Below are 21,833 nucleotides of genomic sequence, written 5' to 3'. Positions count from 1 at the left end.
TTTTTCACCCCTACTAGTTCTCAGCAATGCTTTAAGATACTTCCTTCCACACTAGCCACCTAAGGATGCTAAGTTTCACAAACTTTGATCTAATGACATGTTTATCTCAATGTTGCAAAAGCCACTTAAGGCCTGCAAACCATTAGCTGTGACAGGAGTGTTTGCTCATGCAAGGACTGCTCATTGAAGACAACCACATGCATGAGCAAAGAACCAGTCTCTGCATGAATGAAGGGTTTGCCAGGATCAAGAGAATAAAAGAGAGAGTTTTAGGGCATCTGAGTGGCGTTTTGGGTGTGAATGGGTGTGTTGTGTATTGAGATGTGTACTTGAAGACATAATTGAGGGAAAACTAAATTGAGTTTGCATTTAGTGCTGGGAGTGGTCAGTTCCATGGTCATACTTCTCCTCAGTGGGAGTCCATTCCACAGCCTAGACCATAGGTGTGCGCAGCACATTTCATTAGGGTGTGCAGCCAGGGAATTTTATTTTATTTTATTTTTTAAAATGCGAACATCATAAAGGTTGTGGTGCAGGTGGGACAGCGGAGTTTGGGAGGGGGTGCAGGGTGCAGCAGGCTGGGGTGCGAGGTGCAGGCAGGGGGCAGGGGTACAGGAGGAGTGCGGGGTGCAACAGGGGGCTCAGGGCAGGGAGTTGGAGTGCATGGGGGTGCAGGGTGCAGTAGGGGGTTTCAGTGCAGCAGGGGTGCAAGGTGCAGGCAGGGGGCTTAGGGCAGGGAGTCGGGGTGCATGGGAGTGCAGGGTGGAGCAGGGGGCTCAGGGCAGGGGGTTGGGGTGCAGGCAGGGGGCTCAGGGCAGGGAGTTGGGGTGCAGGAAGGGGACTCAGGGCAGGGGGTGTGGGATGCAGGCAGGGGGCTCAGAGCAGGGAGTTGGGGTGCAGGAAGGGGACTCAGGGCAGGGGGTGTGGGATGCAGGCAGGGGGCTCAGAGCAGGGAGTTGGGGTGCAGGAAGGGGACTCAGGGCAGGGGGTGTGGGATGCAGGCAGGGGGCTCAGGGCAGGGAGTTGGGGTGCAGGAAGGGGACTCAGGGCAGGGGGTGTGGGATGCAGGCAGGGGGCTCAGAGCAGGGAGTTGGGGTGCAGGAAGGGGGCTCAGGGCAGGGGGTGTGGGATGCAGGCAGGGGACTCAGAGCAGGGAGTTGGGGTGCAGGAAGGGGGCTCAGGGCAGGGGGTGTGGGATGCAGGCAGGGGGCTCAGAGCAGGGAGTTGGGGTGCAGGAGGGGTTCGGGCTCCAGCTTGGCGCCGCTTACCTGCAGCGGCGCGCTCCCTGCCTGCCCACCCTGGCCCCATGAACGCTCACCATGTTCCTGAGTAGCCCCGGGGGGAGGGAGGCGGCACAGGGCTCCACGCGCTGCCCTTGCCGCGCCTCCAGGTACCTCCCCCGAAGCTCCCATTGGCTGCGGTTCCCCGTTCCCGGTCAACGGGAGCTGCCGGGGGCGTTGCCTGGAGCAACGCATGGAGCCTTCTGCCCCCCGGGGCCCCAGGGACGTGGTTCCATGTGCCGTCCGCTTCTGAGAGCGCACGCGGCACCACGGGGGGAAATCCGGGCCGCGGGCATTAGGGTGCACCTGGGCACATCCTGTGTGTGCCTATGGAACCCAGCGCCTGGGAAACTTCCCTCTCCCGCCCTCACTAAGTGCAAAGTTTCCTCACCCCAATCAGAGTGTAGCGGGTTGTAGAGTAAGGGGGAAATTATCTCCCCTCCCCCGGCACTGCGGTGCTTATGACCCTCCTCCTCCAGCAAGGGCAGAGCAGTGCTGTAAGGAGGCTCCTGTGCTGAAACCCTGGTGCACTCAGTCCCCACCTTTGATGCGGGAAAGTTCATGAGAGAGTTTCCCACCCTGAGGCTGGGGAATGCCATAATTCCCAATGCGCCACTTTCCCCTCACAGGAGCAGCAGGGGACTTTCCTCTCAGGCCCTCGCTCAAAAACAAAAGCCAAAAAACCCGGTATTCAGTTGCCAAAGGTTTCCCCCACCGCCGCCACACCCCCTGAGGTAGCACAGCACTGTCTCCTGGAGGGGATTGATCCCGAGATTCTTTCACAGTAGGGCAGGGTGCTCGGGAGTCCAGCGCCCTTCCCATTCGCGTGGTTACCCTTCTTCCCTCACCCGCAGCTGGGCATTGCCTCTTCGGCCTCTGACTCCCCTCCCATTCCTCACCCCGACCCCCTGTGTGGAAATCAGGATAAAAAAAGGAAAGCTTCCAAAGGTGCAGAATCGCTCCCTGGGAGGGAGGGGAGCTCTCTCCCTTTCCTCTTCTGGCTTGAAAGAGCCGGGCTTCCTCAGCCATGTCAATTTCAATTATCTGAACGTACTGAACAAATTCCTGGGGAACTTGCCCTTAGCGAGCAACCAGTGGCCTCTGCAGTCCCTGAAGGGGCCACTGGGACAAAGGTTCACATGATGACATGAAGGAGGACTTCACTGAGGAGACGCTGAAGGATAACCCTTTTCCTCTCAGCCAAGATACACAGATATTTAAAGGGATCCAGATTCTAAGTCTTCCATCCCTCAGGGCTATGACAAACATTACAAAACTCCCTCAAGACACAGCAAAAAAGTGTTGGTCCTTCCCAAAGATTGACTCAATGGTCACTAAGTTTGTGACAAATCCTCTGGTCTGCTAGAGACTAACATTTCCCCCTCAGAGCCCAGGGACAGAAAAGGGGACTCTAACTTAGGGAAATGGTGTGAATTGGCCCTTAAAGGTCTCTGCATGTCCCTCAAGGTTCACCTTCATGTTTCCTCTTCTGCAGTTTCAAGACCTAGGAGCTTAACACCATCTGCCTCTGAAGTTGAAAAGAAGCTAGACCACCCCCTGTTCTTGAACAAATTTGTATGTGAGGCCACCAGAGAGACAATTAAGATTCTGGCTTGGGAGATGGCAGGAAACTTTGTCACTCATCATTTCCCTTGGCTAAAACTTCCTCTGGAGACTTTGGCTCTAAAGTCTGACTCAAGCACTTCTCCTTATAGATATCCTGAGCCAGAACATGAAGGACACAGCTGATTCCAAGATGTCACTTCCCTCACGCCAGCATAGAAAAACCTAGAACCATATTGGCTGGGACTTCTATAGGCTGACTGTCCTTTTCTCAGGTCTCCAGGAAGATCCATTGCATGTTTTGTCTTTCCAGATAGCCCACAGCCAACTTCCAAGTGAACAATGCCCACAGACCTGATAACTGATTAGCAGAAGCCATGCCGGACTCCCTGGACTGCACCTGGGCTACTTCCTTTCCTCCCTCCAGAGATTCCTCGAGGCATATGGGCTCTCCGTGTGTCAGACAGAGTGGGAGCAAGCCATGTCAGACTAGTGAGTCCTATCCATAATAAAATATGGCTGTGCATTAGCGTTTTCTCACCTTCCTCACACTCTGCAATGGGTCCCATCTTTTCTTAACCCCCCCTTACTCACACCCCAGAAAAACTAATGTGATAATAAACCATATGTCCTCTGATGGACATCGGAGCCATCTGTCCATTTCCTCTCTCATTTACATTACACTGGCAGTAAGCCATCAGGCTCTTTGCTAGAGCTTGCACAAAGGACATGAAATTTGGACAGTCGAGGAAATCAGGACATTAGGTACTGCTAAGCAGGGGAGGGAAGAACCCAATACCTCTATTCAAGAGGTAGATTTGCTTTCACAGAGCAAGCCAGGTGGGCTCGAAGTGAGATTCCACTATGCCCAATTCTTACGACCTTGAGTTTTGACTCAGCACTGCAAAAGCCAGAGCGCACATGCTTATCCCGACAAAAAGCAGACATGGTAAGGTGGGTCTGGCAGGCTGCCTACGCAAGTGTTTTAAAGCATGTATGGTGGGAAGAGCTGACTTTGAAGAAAACCACCATGTGAGACCATGGAGTAGAAGAAAGCAAGCTAGAAAATCAGCAGAGTCTGCATAAAAAATGTCAGCAAAACCGGGGTTAGAGCATGACCGCTCCACTGCTGCTAATCTGTTTTCTTGCAGAACAGTTCTGAGTCGCAGCATTAGAGTCGGATCAGCATTTCTATAACAAACATCATTAAGGATTGGGGGCTTTGATTTTTTAAAATTTAGCCGTGAAAATTGATTCTGAGCTGTAACTTAGCATAAAAGGTCTGGATTTTAATCTTTATAAATGTAAAAGAGAAATAAATATTTAAGATGCTTTTTCACAGTATTCTAACTCCACAACAGCAAAACAAAATTACTAAACATACTATAGTTCTGAAAAATAAACAGTGATTTTTTAAAAAAACCAAACAAACATACATCATCTTACAGTCACTCAGACAGTCATCTCATTAAAACCTCAGAGGGAGACCAAGGTAAACCTTGTAATTGGATCCACGTGACATTACCAGTGCAGAACCCCCTTAACTTCCATGGACTCTGTGAAATATAAAGGACCATCTACGTGGATCAGTCTTGAGGATTGAGGCCTGTGAGTGCGTGGTGAGAAAGAAGCCAGCCAGATATGCTGGAGCTAAGCAGTGAAAGCCTTATGCATAAATAAAATAACTGTATACGTATGTCACAAACGTCTTATGAAAAACAGATATGCATAAGACACAGCGGCCATTGTTCAAAGATAATTTCACAGTTATAGTTAGCTATATTAATTTCTAACAACAAAACTCCTAAAAGCAGCCAACCAGATTGGAGGCTAATTTCTTGCCAAACTTCATTTTTCAGCTCGAAGCACACGTTTTTAATTGGAGGCTGGATAATTTCCTAACACAATAACCTCCCTCCCCTGGGTATTTCCCCCCCACCCCACCCCCAGAGTAACATCATTTGTGGGCTGAGTCCTGCACTGATTTACCCTATTGCTGCTAATGGGATCGTGTGGGGTGTCAGTCAGTGAGAAATCTGGTCCCTGTAGCTTTTTCAATGGAATCTGAAACAAGGAAGTAAACACAATTCCCACTCATCCCTCCCCCAGGATCACTCACCTGGGTTAATGGTGATGAATCTGTTATCGGATGGATTTTCCTCTGGAAACCTGCGGTCATTGGGAAAAGCTTTTCTTGATGTTGTCTCTGGTCCCTTTGGGATTTGCCCTTCATAATGTTCATTTGTGAATGCTGGTGGCACTTGGGTGGAGGGAACAGGTTGGGGCTGAGTGTCTGTTTCAGTAACCCTCTCTTCTTCAGGACTCTTATCTGTTGGGAAAATGTTTTGCTCTTGACCAGGTATGGTTTTATTTCCTTCCTCCTCTACAGTTCTGTTAGGGGAAATGGTCGTTAGTGTGGTCTCAGTGTTATTTTGTACCTCGGCAGCCTCTGTCGCTGCACTCTTCTCTTTCTTTTCCGAATCCTTTTCTCCCTCTTCATCATGTTCCCTTTCGCCATCCTCACTTTCACTCTTCTCATCCTTTTCTCCTTCCTCTGCTCCTTCGTTGTCTTTCGTCAGAGCGGAATCACTGTCCGGTCCTGGGGAAGATAAAGCCTCAGGAGTTGTAAGCACCGGCCTAACTGACTGTTTGCTGGTAGAAGCAGCACTAGGAAGGCGGGCTGGCCACACAGTGCTAGGAAAGGAGGAAATACCGCCACCACTAAACCCAAGGCCGGCAAGCAATGTGCTGGTCACCACGGAGGCCACTGTTGCTTGGCTTCCACTGGATGAAGGTCCCATTCCAGTTGCCATTGAAACAAAGGAGAAAGGAAGACCAGAAGAAGTCCAGGTCGAAGATCCAGAACTGATGGGAGCCATGTCAGCTGAAGAAGCAGGAGAAGCTGTAGGCTTGAAGAGATCACCAGAGGGGACATGGGAAGAAAACACACCAGAGAGAGTGTCAGTAGGGGTCACTGATATGCTACCTCGGCTCTTTTTTCCTTTTGTTTTCTTTTTCTTTCCAAACACTCCATTCTGCCCATTATTCTGTTCAAATGAGACAAGTATATTTATACAAACTGGAGTCAAATCTACCCAGAAACAGCACAAGCATTAAAAAGTCACATGGCAAATGACACAGATTAGGTCTACAATGCATTCAGGTGTGATCACAGACCATGTACACATTCTCGAGTTAGTTTTGATGTACACATACTGTACAACCCCATATGGGACCCTGGGTAGGTGCCACGGCTTCACTGCTACTGTTACTCGAGCTCGCTTTGATCTAGCTAGATCAAAGTGATCGCGAGTTATGTCTACACCAGCTGCAGTGACACCTCTGACTGCAGTGTAGACATTCCCAAGAGGAGTAAACGTTCTTGCATTTGCCATTTCCAAACAACAATTAGAGCAATATCTCATTACTCTTATCTTCGTTTTATACTCGACCTCTCCCCTTCCTTAGTGACTTTTGAAGAATATTTCTTTTTTTTGGGGGGGGGGGGGAGGAGGAATATATTTTTTAAAAGTTTAATGACTTTCACTATGCCAATTCTCTAAACCATAGACTAAAAAATGTTTAAAATGTGAAATCATGTACATTTTACCTTCAAATAAAAGCTGTGTTTCAGCAGCTACTATAATGCCCCTAATTTTGTAATAATGAGCCCAGTTCCTGCAATCGGATCCAAACCTGGGGCACCCCTTGCTCTCACAGAGTCCTGGGGTCCTTCCATACAGATCTGATTGCAGGATTGGGGTCTCAGTTCCTATTATTTCCTAATTATGTTCGTTACCCTGCACAGGTTGGCGTTATTCTGTTAAGGTTTGTCACTATGGCACAGTTTGGCATCATCATCCTTCAAAAGATCTCAGCTGAGACCCTGGCTGTGCACCATGCAGGGCAGTACGAGGGCATGCAGGGCCTCCTTATTGCCCTGAGCTGGCTACCACCATCACCAGCCCTTAGTCATCACCACAAGTTGCTTCTACCCATCCTGCCCAACGCACTCTGCCTTCTCAACTCAGAGCGGCGGCGGGGGGTGGGGGGGGAGGGAGAGCAACAAGCTTTAGCAGGAAAAGGGCTGGCACAGTTTATTTCCCCATGCAGCTAGGGGGAAGCAGGGGCTGAATTGTGACCCAGAGTTGCAGCTACTTGGGCTGTACTACAAGATGATCAGCAACGCTAAAACGATTAACTTTGTACACACACGATCTATCCAGAATAAACCCTGGCTAAACATCTGAAAACCATTAGATGAAGTTCGCTGTTACCGTGGCTGCCTGTAGTGGTGATTATCCTAAAGACGCCGACGTTCACTGATTTGTCCAAAGACACAGAATAATTCTGTGGAAGAGCCAGGATTAGAATTGAGTTCTGTGCTCAGGCCACTAGACCATGCTGCACTTACGCTTCACGTTACCAGTTCAATCAACAAAAATAAAGTGGAGGTTATGCTGCAAATGCATTTATGAGGGACAGCTAACATGGGAAACATATCAGAGGAATAGCCGTGTTAGTTTGAATCTGTAAAAAGCAACAGAGGGTCCTGTGGCACCTTTGAGACTAACAGAAGTATTGGGAGCATAAGCTTTCGTGGGTAAGAACCTCACTTCTTCAGATGCAAGTCTTGCATCTGAAGAAGTGAGGTTCTTACCCACGAAAGCTTATGCTCCCAATACTTCTGTTAATGGGAAACATAGGCACTGATCTGAACCTTCACCCAGCCCATAAAATGTCTACAGCCCCAAATATTTTTAGAGTTTTAAAAGCTGAGTACATTTAGTCATAATACTCTGCATCCCCTTGCTATTCCTGTTTTCCGCCAGGCCAGGAAGTTGAAATGCTGCAGCACAACAAGAAAGACTGCTCTCATGTTCTGTCTGACCCAGCTGCAATCACAAAGAACTGGAGATCTCAAGGGAGAGCCTGTTCTTCTGAGATCTTGAGCTCAAACTTTAAATAAGCATCTGAACTTCTGGATGCTTATCAATTTGAACCTCTATAGCTTTGAGAAATGTGCTTTTCTCCGGCATTCGCCGTTAGTCTCAGAGCTGGGCCGACGAAGTAAAAGTTGGCAGCAGATTTTGTACATCTCTACATTATCCGTGAAAAATGTTAATCATTCTTGTTCGAGGCCCGTGTTACTGGGGTATTACCATTCAGAATGGGACTGAGTGAAACCAGAAATAAAGCACTTAGCCTATGTTCTCTAATATGAATTCCATAAATGTGATTGACATTACAGCACTGAACATAACTATGTTCTTTCAGAACTAAAACTGGGCATTTTTAAGTGGTGTAAAATATATTCGCTTATTGCACTTTCTGGATTTTGGAATATGAAATTAGAAGAGCTGTTGAAAGTTCACCTTAGTTAATACTTACAGCCTCAAGTAACATGAAATCAAGAATTAAAATAAATAATTTGCTAAGGCCTAATTTACACAAAAGTAGATATTTCCACGGCATTGGAAGACTGCAGATGCCATATGCCAAAACATTGCCTGGCTCCTACTGCATGAACCTCTCTGTTCATTTAATTATTAAAAGAAATTAAGCATATTCCCAGTCGTCATTAGGATTACATATTTTCTCTCCAAAGAAAGCTTACAGAATCATGAAGCTATAAAGCTATTCCATGTGTGGAAACAAGCTATTAAAGCTTTTGCTCAGGATTTAAATCAAGTAACACCCTCCCAAATAACGGCAGTAGATTTACAACATTATGCTGCCACCTGGTGGGTATTATGGCACAATTTACAACTGCTTTTAAATTTGCTGCACTGATTTATGTCCAGTACTTACCACTCCTGTTTTAACAATTCTGGTCCCCTCGAATATTCGAGTAGTGTTAGCTGGGAAACAAAAGGATAATTTTTACATGGGTTATGAAGCTGAAAAAATGCAGTTATTCTTGCTAAATAATTTCTCAGAAATTAAAGGCATCTAAAAATTTCAAAACCTTGAGATCCATTGCTACTGAGTGTGCCTAGGGATTACTATAGAGGAAACAGTGGCTGGTGTTTAAGATGGTAACCACAGACCAGTAAAAAATGTCTGAAGTGGCCTGATATGTACAACCAAATCCCAATTCTGGTCCCAATTACTCCTGTGTAAACTGAGAGTCAGGCCAAGATTTTTAAGGTAAGGTGCCTGAAGTTATTCATCTAAATCCATATTAGTGCCTAAATATGGATTTACAAGCCTTATATTAACCACTTGGCTTTGAAAATGTTGGCCTTTGCCTACTGAGCCATAAAATATATGTTCTTACTCACCCACAAGTTAGGTGAAAATCTATGGCCCAGTTATGCAGCAGGTCGGACTAAACGATCATAATGTCTACTGATCTTAAAACATATTACAGCTGTGTTCATCTCAATTTAGGGTGATATAAATGAAATCAGATTCTAGTCCCTGGTATTCAGAATTAATATTAGACTGGCTAAAGTTAAGGAATTGGGTTTGTCGTAAGCAATTCTACATCCCTCAAGTTGTTTTTTGTGACAGTGGGGGAGAAATGTATTTCAGGTTCATCTGTCATGCCACATGCTGTGTATTGTTTGTAATTAGGTACGTGTTTATTGTTTGTTTAGAGTGTGTATGTGAGTAAGCAATGTTTCAAAATCAAACTTTAATAAAATACTTTAAAACACTGCCAGCCATCACAAAACAGGGTTTTTCTTGTTGTCTTATTTATTTATAATTACTAGTTTGTAAAGGGTGAAGGAAATATAAATTGTAATCATCTGCTAGACAAATTAAATTACATATTAACCATCCCAGTGTACTGTTCCCCCTCTCTCACATATACACACCACCAATCTGAGTTTCTATCAGCTTAAACTTCTAGAAGAACGCAGGCTAGCATGAGCATAAACAGCCAAACAATTCCAACCAGCAAGATATAGTGTGATGATACCTTCTGAGGAGTTATTTTAAAATTTAGATTCTGGAGCCAGTGTAAAACTGGAAGAACTTGCCCTACTTTTTTGGAGGGGGGAGGGGGAATGGCTAAGGAGGGAAGCACATTAACGTCTGCCATTGCCATACTGGTGTGTGTGTAGCCTCCATTATAGATCTCTTAGTGTAATTGGGAAGGCTCTTTTGCCTATAATCAAATGAGTATCATGGTCACGTTTCAGTGGTTCAGTCCCTTTCACCCTTAGCTTAAAGAGCTGAGGTGAAAGGTCCCCGGTACACAAACTTCTGATCCTGTTGGGCACTTAAAACAAAGATCAAAACTCTCCGCACAGATCCAGGCGCTCAGATACCACAGTGAAGTATACAGCATACATTTATTAGATCTGATAGAAGTGTACAGCATACATCTGTATGATATTAGATATGATAGAACCTCCCCTTCCACATTGGTGATAGATAATGAGGCACTTGCAGTGAGAAGATAACACTGGAAGTGGGATGACCAGATATCCTGATTTTATAGATACAGTCCCGATATTTGGGGCTCTGTCTTATATAGGCGCCTATTATCCCCCACCCCCATCCCCATTTTTCATAGTTGCTGTCTGGTCCCCCTAGGACCAGAGGCAAAATCGGCACCTTGTGGATCTGACAAATGAATCGTGTCCGTTGCCTGACTTTTCATAGACAGTTTCAGCTGTTGAGGATTATCAGATTAACTATGTTTGAACCCCACATATTTCTCCAAAGGTCACCCTTAAAAATGTCTCTGTTAATTTAATAGATAACTTCTGACTCAAGTAATTTAACTCTTTGCTTTTTCTTAGGACTAGGATTTATAATTTTTATCAATAAGTTGTATTCCTGGTCTCCGACTTATCACACTACTCAGAGTCACTGAAGTGGAAATGGGTGAGAGATGAGAGTGTGACACACAATTTATATCAGTGAGTTAAAATAGCTTTGTTTTGGTAATCAATGAGACTGTTCAGGAGTAAGAATCTGTCCACACTGTTGTCGTGGTAAGATTGGGCCTTCCTTCATCCCATACAGACACTAACCAGACCTAGTCCTTGCTACATGTGGATTACAGCTACAGTAATTCTCATGGTCCACATCAGTGGGCTATGCTACCTTTGATTTATTTTTTAAATTAGGTAGCGAAAGGCTGATTTCAAATAAGGTTACATATATTTATATTCAGTCAGATTTCTAAAAGGCACCAACAAGCATGCTCTAAACTCAGATACAAAATTTAAACATACTAATTAAACAAAATAAAACGAACAAATTGGTACAAGACCAACAAAGGATTCTCATAGCCTTCTCCTGGAAAACCTGGACTAATAAAAGGGACTTGCTATATGCACTGGAGATCATCAGATCCAGGTTCTAAAGGATCACTCAGCGGGAGATGGGAAGTAATTACAGGAGCTGACAACCTATCACTGAGAAGAGTCTGCCAAGGAGCCCTTCTCTTTTGAATGAATGTTCTGCTAACCTCAGCTGATCAGAGTTGGAAATTAGCACCGTTTAGAACACCCAGACCCTTGTAATATTATTCCATGTACACATTTTGGTCAGCAAAAGAATACTAAGCAGGAAAAAAAAATCCCATAATTTTAAACAGATATATATATATAGATATTTCTTTTTTACCTTGAAAGAGCATTGTCTGGCTAAAGTCACTACGCATATCATTTCGGCAAACTGCTTGAACTCTGAACAGATAAAGGATGTCAGGTGAGACATGGCTAATGATGGCTTTCTGTTTAAAAGAAATAGATATTATTCAGATTTTCCCCCCCAAAGGGCTCTCCATGATCAATTTGTACAATACAGAGCACTGTGCTAACATAGAACATGTAGACAAGACCATTTCTAGAGGGCGACATTAACTCTTGGGCAGAGGTCCAGCTGCTGGCCCATGCATTACGTAAGCTGCTGGATTTTAGCGGGACTTAAGTGGTGCACAGACCTTGTGCTAGCTCTGCACAGGGGAGAATTTCACCCAGGATGCATTAGCTACCACACTAACATACATGTTTGCTACTCCTTACTGCTCAAAAAACTGCAAACAAGTTACTTGATCTTTTAAAAATTAAAATAAAAAAATGTGGTGGGGGAGAAAAGGGTGTTTCCCACCAACCCGGATATGAACATAGAGCTACCAACCACCACAGTACCTAGGCCAGGTGCTTTACTCTGCAATGAACAGCAGGGTTGATGGGGGCAATTTGCCCCAACTCTGCCCTGCGCTGGGAATCACTTTCCAGCCCACCATCACTGTTACAATGTGAGTATTTGAATATGCACATGGATGTTCTGGAGATGCTGCCTGGCTACCCAGCCATTCATGCACTCTCTGAGTGCTCCTCGGTCCCCTTTTTGCCAGCAATTGCTCCTCTCTGGGCCTTGCTGCAGAGGAAGATAACTGCACTGAGTATCAGCAGTCATGGGTCATTTGCAAGGCAAGTGCGCTATCTTCTAGTCTAGTTTCAAATGTCTCAAGCAATTGGACTTCCCAATTCCCTCTGCCACAGTACAAGTACGTTGACAGTAAATTATATTTCATTGTCAAAGGCTGTTTTTCTGCCAAGCCCCTCTCTCTTGGCCCTAATCTAAACTTTGGCTGAATCCTTTACCTCCAACCCCCTTTTCCAGAGCTGGGTTCATTGCCATTTACTTCAAGCTATCACTTCATTGAATTTCCTGCAGATTTTGTTATTTTTATATAAAAAAAAGACTCTGTATTTGTGCCCAAATTGTTTCTGCTGTTTAACATACTCCATCCTCATTACTGATGGAAAAATATCTCTTAAGCACGTGACGTTATGACGAGAGAGGTTACAATACATCACAACCTTCATAACCTTGAGTGTCTTTCAATAGATTCCTCTCTGATTTCATGAAGTACATCACTCCCTAATGTGACCTAGATAACAATGTCTAGTGGGGAAATTGAAAATATAAATGGAAATGAAGTAAAAGAATCTTCATCTGAAGGAATAAGAGAAGTATTATTCTATAACTGATTGAATGGGCCCAGAGGACTGCGTATTTGAAAAAAAATAACAGTCATTAGGAATTTCTCTCAGCGCGGCTGCATTTTCATGTGCATATACAATTACTGATTTCCTTATTCCAGAGACTTCCTTTGATTAACAATAAACGGAGGCCTTTCAAACCTGAATATATAACTTTGATTTTATATGCAAAGAATGTTAAAGACTAGTACAGTATTTGCTTCCACTTGGACAAGAATGACAAACAGATCCAATCTTAACTGGAGCTGGTGGATTGGTATTTCCACATTCACCTAAACTGTTCTGCCCTTCCCTCTATTATCTCATCAGCAGTGAAATCTACGGCACTCTTCCTTTTTAATACTGCAGCCTGGGCCACTGCCATCCCCAGCTCCCGGGCCCTGATCTTGCAAACACTACCAGGGACATCCCAATAGTCTTCAATGGGCTATGCACTGTGGGAAGCACTGGTCCAGTAATAGATTTTGCACGATCAGTCCTTACTGTGAAACCAGTGAGTTGCACATAAGCCAAAAAGCTTTTCAGAGTGAGTGGAGCTAGTTCCCAAGCCAGGTAGTTTTCAATTGCAGTATATAAAAAAAAATATCTGCCTACCCATTTCCCTTTGTGCCCACCATGTGAATGATAAATTAACACTCTGGTATACTGGGCGATGTGCTATGTAGAATTCAACTAGCACTGAATGGGTGAAAAGCAATCCATTGCAATTTAAAAAACTAACCGTTCATTTAAACAGAACAAATGCTTTCGTACCCCACCTTCTCCTACTGAGGAAAGTATAGTATAAGGCTAGCTTAAGACTAAGGTCAATTGCTGATGCTGTAGTTTTACCAGGTCCTTGTCACTGTCCTTGGTGAAAGTCTTCTCTTTTTCATCTTCATTTTTAGTCCAGCTGTAGGAGATCATGTAGTTCATAATGGGAGGGTGGTAGATGATCTCTGGTTGGTTCCAAGTTACTAGCAAGGCTGTTCTGTTCACAGGCTGCACTTTCATGTTGACCGGGGGAGTACTGCAAACTAAACAAAAAGGATCAGATATGAAGCTCTCCTGAAGAACAGAGAGAAACCAAATAGGAGAATAATTGCATATAACATTAAAAAGCCAGATTTTTGACACACTTACACAAGTGCTGTAATATTTTACTCTATTTTACATTGAAACCAATGGGATTTAAACCACTTCCAGTTGCTTTCCTGTGCCAAGTGCAGGAAAGAGATAACAGACAATAGGGCCCATTACGTCTGTGGCCTTGGGCAAGTTGCGTAGGCCCAATTATTTATTTTACAAATGAGCACAAAATCTTCACTCCCCGCAGGTGCCTACATATCTCACCCTCCGCACGTTGAGAGTTCTGCACACCCAAAAGTGCTCAGTGCCCTTTTAAACCTTTGGGTCTTAATTTCCCTGTGCAACTTTCCTGTATTACAATTGCCTGATGCCTAAAATGGGAGCAATAATTCTTCCCTGCCTCACACGATGCTGGGAGAATTGGCTAATGTTTGCAAAGCACTTTGAAAATGCAATGCCCTATATCAGAGCTAAGAGTTATTACTGGGACACTCTATGGTTTCTTTTTTATGCCCACTAGTGCATAATAAACTAAGGCTATTTTATACTCTTCTTCACTTGCTTTGCAGGGAAACACAGACCTTGTTTGTCATTCAAATGTCACAAAAGGAAGAAAGGGCATGTCGGTAACAGGGGGGAATGTCCAGGAGGGAAACCCTAGGAATGGCCCGGCTTGAGCTGAACTGCTAGTTATTTCAAATGCCTACAAAAGAAAAGGACTGAGTGTGGGCACTGATCCAGCGTATGCGCTATGCATTAAAGAACTCAGCCCATTCAGGATGGCTCAAGAAAATATTTGTCTAATAACTGAAATTTAAAGGCATACTAATGGAGAACACTAGATGGCACTAATATGCTATCTATAAAGTACATACTGGTCTCCCGCTATAAGGGCTATATATTTTTCCAAGCTTGAAAAGGGACGTGATTAAAATATATAATTCAGGACAGATTCTCACACCCTCTTTCCAAATATAACCCTTGAGCCACAAAGAATTGCATGCTGTGGTACCTCAATCCACTCAGCAGGGACTAAGGATCTGGTCTTTGCTGACAGGAAAGGCTCAGGGTGTCACCCAGGCCACTAAGCCTGTGCACTGTTTCCAATATTATCCTCCCCACACCTGCCTTAAGTTTGCTCCCTGCATGTACACATACAAACATTTTACTCCTGAAGAGTTGCAGCTGCATTGAAGAGAAAACGAAGTCTATTTCCAGAGCTGGGTTTCCTGTCTGGCCATGTCGTGTGCTGCTGCATTACCAAACACCCGTGGTTTATAAATAAAAACGTGCTGCAAATGGATAAACATGTGCATCTCCAGTATTTCCAGTGGGATGGCCCTGTTAAATGTATCCCATTTGTGCATTTGTCACCCTCATTTTATAACGAATGGGTGCAAAATGAGAGAACAGAACCTTGTTGTCTTTTTGAGACACGTTTGTGAAGCAATTGATGTGTGGCAGTAGACTTTCCGCCAACAAAAAACTGGCAAGTCAAACTCGTGGCAGTTTCAAGTGTAATTTGCCTATTTACAAATGTCCTGATTACTTTGAATGGAGGTGGCCAAAACTGCACCAATGCCATTTCCAGAAACCCCAGTTAGGACACCACTAAGTCACTGTTCCCAAGAACTCTTCTCTCTCACCCTTAGCCTCTGTCTTTCTCCTCTGAGCGTACTACCTGTTCCTCTCTCCTACCGGTGCCCTGTTCTTTCAGCACTTAGCCCTACAGGCTGCATGGGGCTCACGTTCCGTCTACTAAGTGTGGGCTAGTTTAGATGGGGGCCTACGCATTAACTTCCCCTTTCTGCAGTTTTTCTGCAACACAAGAACCTCCGGTAGGTTTGACTCTATCCAGTGTCCAATGGGGCTATTTAATTCCCATCCAGAGAAAAAGAGAGCACTTAACCCACACAATCTCCTTAATGACTGTCCAGACATAGCTGTGATAGCCAGTTCCACAGGCAAGTCTCTCTATGTTCACCCCTTTCCATGGAGATTTTCCCACTGAGCACTTATTTCCATATACCGTAACAAATATTTAATTAACACCTTTGCCATAAAAGTGTAATTCTCCAAAATACCATACTGGCTTTATCGTTCCATTCAATTCAAAGCCTATTGGAACTGGGAGCATGCTCAGATCTTGTGTCAATCAGCACCCGACACACTGTCCAGTTAAGTAGTGGTTAGTCCCAAAGAAGCCCCATCCAGGCCTCCTTGGAGTTTGTTTTACTGCAGCAGGAATTGATTTAAAAAGCAATTCTCCGGTAACCTTCACATGAGACATAAAATAAAGGGACAACAGGCTCAACAGGCCCCAAATGCTTGTAATGTCCCTTTAGCATTTGTTGATTCATCGTTTAGAGACTTGTGCGTAAGAGCCTGACAGGGATCCCGCAGCCACTGTGCTGCCATTGTTTGCACCTGAACCCCGATCCAGTTAAGCAGAGTGCATGACTTTAATCGCTCTAATGCCATCACTGATTTCACTAACACATACTCTAAAAGGCTCTGCTGGATCCAGCCATAGAATGGTTGGAAAATCAGGGCCCTGGCCCGCTAGAAGGACACTGAATTCACAATGCTGCTATTTCACAGTTTATGATTTAATATCACAAAGTTTGTGATTTAATAGGACTTTGTTCCAATTATTCTCAGGCACAAGGGAAGAATGTGTTATGATTACATACTAACTAGCATTTCCTATTCAGTATCTATTTTGAAGGTTTCTGGATTGATGAATGGGAAAAATAGGATTTTTTCCCCCTTTTTGTTTATAAAATGGAATTTTATTAATTTAACCAAACCTGTTCAGGACACAATGGAATAAAAAACATTTGATCTGATAATTCAATTTGATGATTTAATTAGAACAGTACATAATGTAGCAAATGTCTGAAAGGAATGAAAAAGTACATAACGATTTGACTGTTTATAAAGCTATCTGCATTTTCTAGAGAGCCAATTTTCCTTTCCATATTGTGTGTGTCTTGCATTTTAGGAAGGAGAAGATTCACAGATTCTGGATTTTTTTAAACCATATTTTAGGATGCTAAGGAGCCCCCATAGATTTTGCAAAGTGTAAAGCTGAAGGACAAATACAAATGCAGAGAGGAAAAAATGTTTGTATGTTGCTCTGGATTGAAACAGAATACATTGAAAAGAAACAAAAAATGTTCAGGCTAAATGAGCAAACAAGCCAGTGAACTGATGATTTCTTTAAAAAAGCCATTTGACATTGAAATCACAGATCTCAGCTGTTTTTAGAGAAAATACTACCATGCCTTTCCTTCAGATTCAGCCATTCTTATTACTTATATTACCGTAGCCCGAGTCATGGACTGGGACCCCATGGTGCTAGGCACTGTACTGACACAGAAGAAAAGATGCGTCCCATCCCAGAGACCTTACAAGCTAAGTATAAGACAAGAGACAGACAGACGGACAGGGAAGGCAAAGTAACAATGAGACAATATTGGTCAGCATGATAGGCAGTGATAAAGGGAGTATAAGGTCTTGGAATTGTTACAACACAAAACCACCACAGCCAGTCCTCATATCAGGACAAATGTCTCTTAAATATGGCTCCCAGCACAGTAGTACCTGAGCTCCTCAGAGTCTATAATGCAACACCCCCCACAATACCCCATGAGGCAGGCAGTGTTATTATCCACAGTTTACAGACGGGGAACTGAGGCACAGGGAGGCTAAGTGATGTGCCCAAGGTCACACAGGTAGTCTGTGGTGAAGCCAGGAATCAAAGTCATGTCTTCCAAGTTCTCAGCTATTACCCTAACTGGACCATCTCTTCCTCTCTGGGCTGGTGCAACAAGAACAAACAGAAAAAGTGTCTGCCTTCCGTGTCCTCTGCAAAACGGCTGTAGGGGGAGGCTGAGAGGGGGTCGAGCTAAGGGAAGGAGCTCTGAGTGCACTTGGCTGCTCTGATCTGAAACACTGTTCAACCCCAGCTGACGTCTAGAGCTGATGGCAGCATTTGTGGTGGTTTCCTGGGGACTAGACACAGCCTCTGCACTGCAGATCATGGCCCCCCTGAGAAAAATGAGGTTTACGGCTGGCCTCCTTCCCCTAGCTTTCGCTGAACTATGGAGAGATTCTGCTTTTCCCTTTCACTCATGGGGGGAGTTCTGCACCCTGTCCACCCTTGCACACCGCCACAGCAAAGCACAACACAGTCATATGCTTAATCTCCAGCACCATCCAGGTCAGCCACACAACAGAGAATTATTTCCTTCATATTAAAAGCATTCAAATGGTCTGGAACAAATAAAATTAATGTAACATCTCCACACTCATCTCTCCCTTCATTTAATTTCTACGTTGTATTTGGCTATGCAACCTCCATGGGATTTTCGTAACTCAATCAATCCCCATAGAGCCTAATCCAAAGCCCTGCATGGCAGCCCTCCTCTGCATCTCTGATTGAGAGAGGTGTTAAAAAAAGAAAGAAAGAAAGAAAAGAAGATGCCCCTGGTTTAGCAGGAATTAGGCACTGATGTAAGACATACCTATGACTAACTATTTATATAACATACTTGATCACGTCATGTGCTAGAAAGGTTTTAGCAGCCGAAGTTTGGAATAGGCACCTTATTCACAGGCATATGCAGTTCTACCCTGATAAAATTTCTATGACACGCTGCACCAGCGTGCATTTTGCTTACGCTAGCTATATTACTGAAAAACTATTTAAGGAATGTTTTAAAACTTGCATTGAGTTTATTTCTTGTATCGCTTCCTCTTGTAAAGAGTATAATTTTGTCAGATAATATAAAAGTTTATTTTTAAGCATTTGTTTTTATTGATTTAAGTTTTCAGCCTTTCCCCCCTTTAAATTTTTCGCAGTTGGGGAAAGTTAGGGTGTGTGTGTCCGAAAATGGGGAGGTCAGACAATTTAATGACAGTAGATGCTGAGATTCAAAAAGTTAAGGCTTTATGACCATTAAAACACAAATCGTCAACATTGCGTGTCAAAATATAGAAAGCAAATAGTCTTAAATCAAACTCGAATAAGCTCTCAAGCAGCATTTTTCTTACTTTGCCAGTCCGTAAATTTGGATCATCATCAATGGAAATTTTTTTATCAGTTTGTGCGTGTACAACAAAATTGATGGTTATAGACTTTTAACAACCAAAATTGAATCCTTCCAAGCCTACTTGTACTATGAATCCAACAGGACAGGGCTCGGGGAGATCCATCAAAACCTAGAAATGTTCTAAGTTAGCTTTTCTATGCATAAAAATGTCACCACCATTATTTCTGGCTGTACTGTATCCTCTTTTGGGAAGCTGGGAATCTCCTCCTTCCCAAAGGCATAAATTGCTTTTTCTACTGCTGCAGAACTGGGACATATTGCATTTTAAAGTCATGACATTTTTGTGCACAGAAAAGCCAGGGCTGGTGAAGAACTCAATCTTGCCTGTGCAAGGATGGGGAGTCCTTGGGCAAGGGGACTTTTGAAGAAAATTCACAAGTGGATGGAGGAAAGGAAACATTTCTGAATCAAAATGATTTTAAAAACCGGGAGTGCATTGAAGCTGCTCAGAGGTTTGGTATGTTAGAATAAATCCTGGGAGATGGATTAGTGCAGAGAGCAAGTGAAGTGCTACAAGGCGAGGAATACATTTATTTATCAAATGGCTCTGCAATTTAGAACCTAAATATTACCTCATCTTAAGTGGCATATTATCCGCATGACTATCAATAGATACATGAATACTTGTCTGTTACTGAGTCACTGATAACTCGGAAGAAAATCATCTTGAATGCTTATGGATCAATGTCCTAACAGATAAAGCACAAGATGGGGTATTAGTTGGTGTCTGCTACAGGCCACCAAATCATATTAGGGAACAGCATGACCGGCACATTATGCACCTGGCTACAGCGTGTAGGAAAAATGCAGTGTGATCACTGGGGACCTCAATTTGAGTGACATATGCTGGAAGTCTCGTGCTGCTAGTACTAAACATCATTGGAATTCCTAAACATTAGAGATGATAATTTCCTACCTCAAGAAGTGTGCATCTAACATGACGGAATTCTATATTAGGCCTCATCTTGACAGATAAAGTGGAACTGATCACAGAACTAAAAAATAATGGTAAGTTAGGTACAAGTATCATGACTTGATCAAATGTATAATTTGCAAACAGAATTAAGTCCAATATATATATATATATATACACACACACACACACACATATATATATAGAGAGAGATGGATGATGGGAATTATTTTAGAAGATGGCCGTACTACTTAAAAAAACCAACCTGGTTTAGTGGAGAAGTGAAGACAGTCGATACAAATTTTTAAAATAATATATAGCAAATGGAAGAAAAGGGAAATTGATAGCAATGAATATAGGTCAGAAGCTAAGAACTGTAGAAAATTGATAATGGAAGCAAAGGGGCAAGTAGAAATCTATGGCTGGCAGAGTTAAGGACAATAAGAAGGAGTTTTAAAAAATATACTAGAAACAAAAAGAATTCAACAATGGTATTGGTCCATTACTAGGTGGAAATGGTAGAATTATCAATAATAATGGAGAAAAGGCAGAAGTGTTCAATAAGTATTTTTGTTCTGTATTTGGAGAAAAAACAGATGATATAGTCATAGCATATGATAACACTCTTCCCATCCCACTATTATTCCTGGAAGATGATAAATAGCAGCTACTAAAGTTACATGTTAAAATTAGCAAGTTAAGATGACTTGCATTCAAAAGTTTTAAAAGAGTTGGCCAAGGAGCTTGCTGGACCATTAATGCTGATGTTCAATAAGCCTTGGAACACTGGGAAAGTTCCTAAAGGCAGGAAGAAAACTAATGTTGTGCCAATATTTAAAAAGGGTGAACAGGATGACCTGAGTAATTATAACCCTGTCAGTCTGACATCAATCCCAGGCAATGAAGTGGCTGAAATGGGACTTGATTAATAAAGAATTAAAGGAGGGTAATGTAATTAATGCCAGTCAGCATGGGTTTATGGAAAATAGATCCTGTCAAACTCACTTGATTTTTTTTATGAGATTACAAGTTTGCTTAATAAAGGCAATAACATACTTAGACATTTGACTTGGTACTGCATGACACTTTGATTAAAAATAAGATATAAAATTAACGCGGCACACAATAAATGGACTAAAAGATGGCTAGGTATCAAAACGTAATTGTAAATGGGGAACCATCATCGAACAGGTGTGTTTCCAGGGGGACCCCGCAGGGATCATCTCTTGGCCCTACACTATTGAACATTTTTATTAATGTCCTGAAAGAAAATACAAAAACTTTATCAGTTTTCAGATGACACAAAAATTGGGGAAGTGGTAAATAATGAAGAGGACAGGTCACTGATTCAGAGCGATCTGTATCACTTGGTAAGTTGGGCTCAAGCAAATATGCGTTTTACTATGACTAAATGTAAATGTATACATCTAAGAACAAAGAATGAAGGCCACACTTACAGAACGGGGGAGATAATGCTGCCCGCTTCTTGTTTACAATGTCACCTGAAAGTGAGAACAGGCGTTCGCATGGCATTTTTGTAGCCGGCACTGCAAGGTATTTACGTGCCAGATATGCTAAACATTCGTATGCCCCTTCATGCTTCGGCCACCATTCCAGAGGACATGCTTCCATGCTGATGATGCTCGTTAAAAAATAATGCATTCATTAAATTTGTGACTGAACTCCCTGGGAAAGAATTGTATGTCCCCTGCTCTGTTTTACCAGCATTCTGCCATATATTTCATGTTATAGCAGTCTCGGATGATGACCCAGCACATGTTAGTTTTAAGAACACTTTCACTGCAGATTTGACAAAACACAAGATACCAATGTGAGAGTTCTAAAAATAGCTACAGCACTTGACCTAGGATTCAAGAATCTGAAGTGCCTTCCAAAATCTGAGAGGGACGAGGTG

The 21,833-nt window shown here is 43.3% G+C and overlaps 1 protein-coding gene across 8 annotated transcripts in view; it reads right to left on the bottom strand.

Annotated features, from left to right (window-relative positions):
- Positions 1 to 21,833, bottom strand: part of PTPRG (protein tyrosine phosphatase receptor type G) — a 579,897-nt gene that overhangs the window by 95,652 nt on the left and 462,412 nt on the right. For 5 of the 8 annotated variants that reach the window (XM_065550638.1, XM_065550634.1, XM_065550633.1 and 2 more), the window contains 4 exons: positions 13,652 to 13,836; positions 11,433 to 11,541; positions 8,655 to 8,704; positions 4,963 to 5,890 (listed from right to left, as the gene is read on the bottom strand). In XM_065550638.1, the coding sequence (XP_065406710.1) occupies positions 4,963 to 5,890; positions 8,655 to 8,704; positions 11,433 to 11,541; positions 13,652 to 13,836 (1,272 nt within the window). The remainder of the gene's footprint in view (positions 1 to 4,962; positions 5,891 to 8,654; positions 8,705 to 11,432; positions 11,542 to 13,651; positions 13,837 to 21,833) is intronic. The other 3 variants (XM_065550639.1, XM_065550636.1, XM_065550637.1) reach the window with 1 other exon arrangement.

This window comes from Chrysemys picta, chromosome 7 (assembly GCF_011386835.1).
Source record: "Chrysemys picta bellii isolate R12L10 chromosome 7, ASM1138683v2, whole genome shotgun sequence".
NCBI classification, from domain to species: domain Eukaryota; kingdom Metazoa; phylum Chordata; order Testudines; family Emydidae; genus Chrysemys; species Chrysemys picta.
The sequence above is the reverse complement of the archived record's forward strand: the minus strand, read 5'-3'. Positions and strand labels throughout refer to the sequence as shown.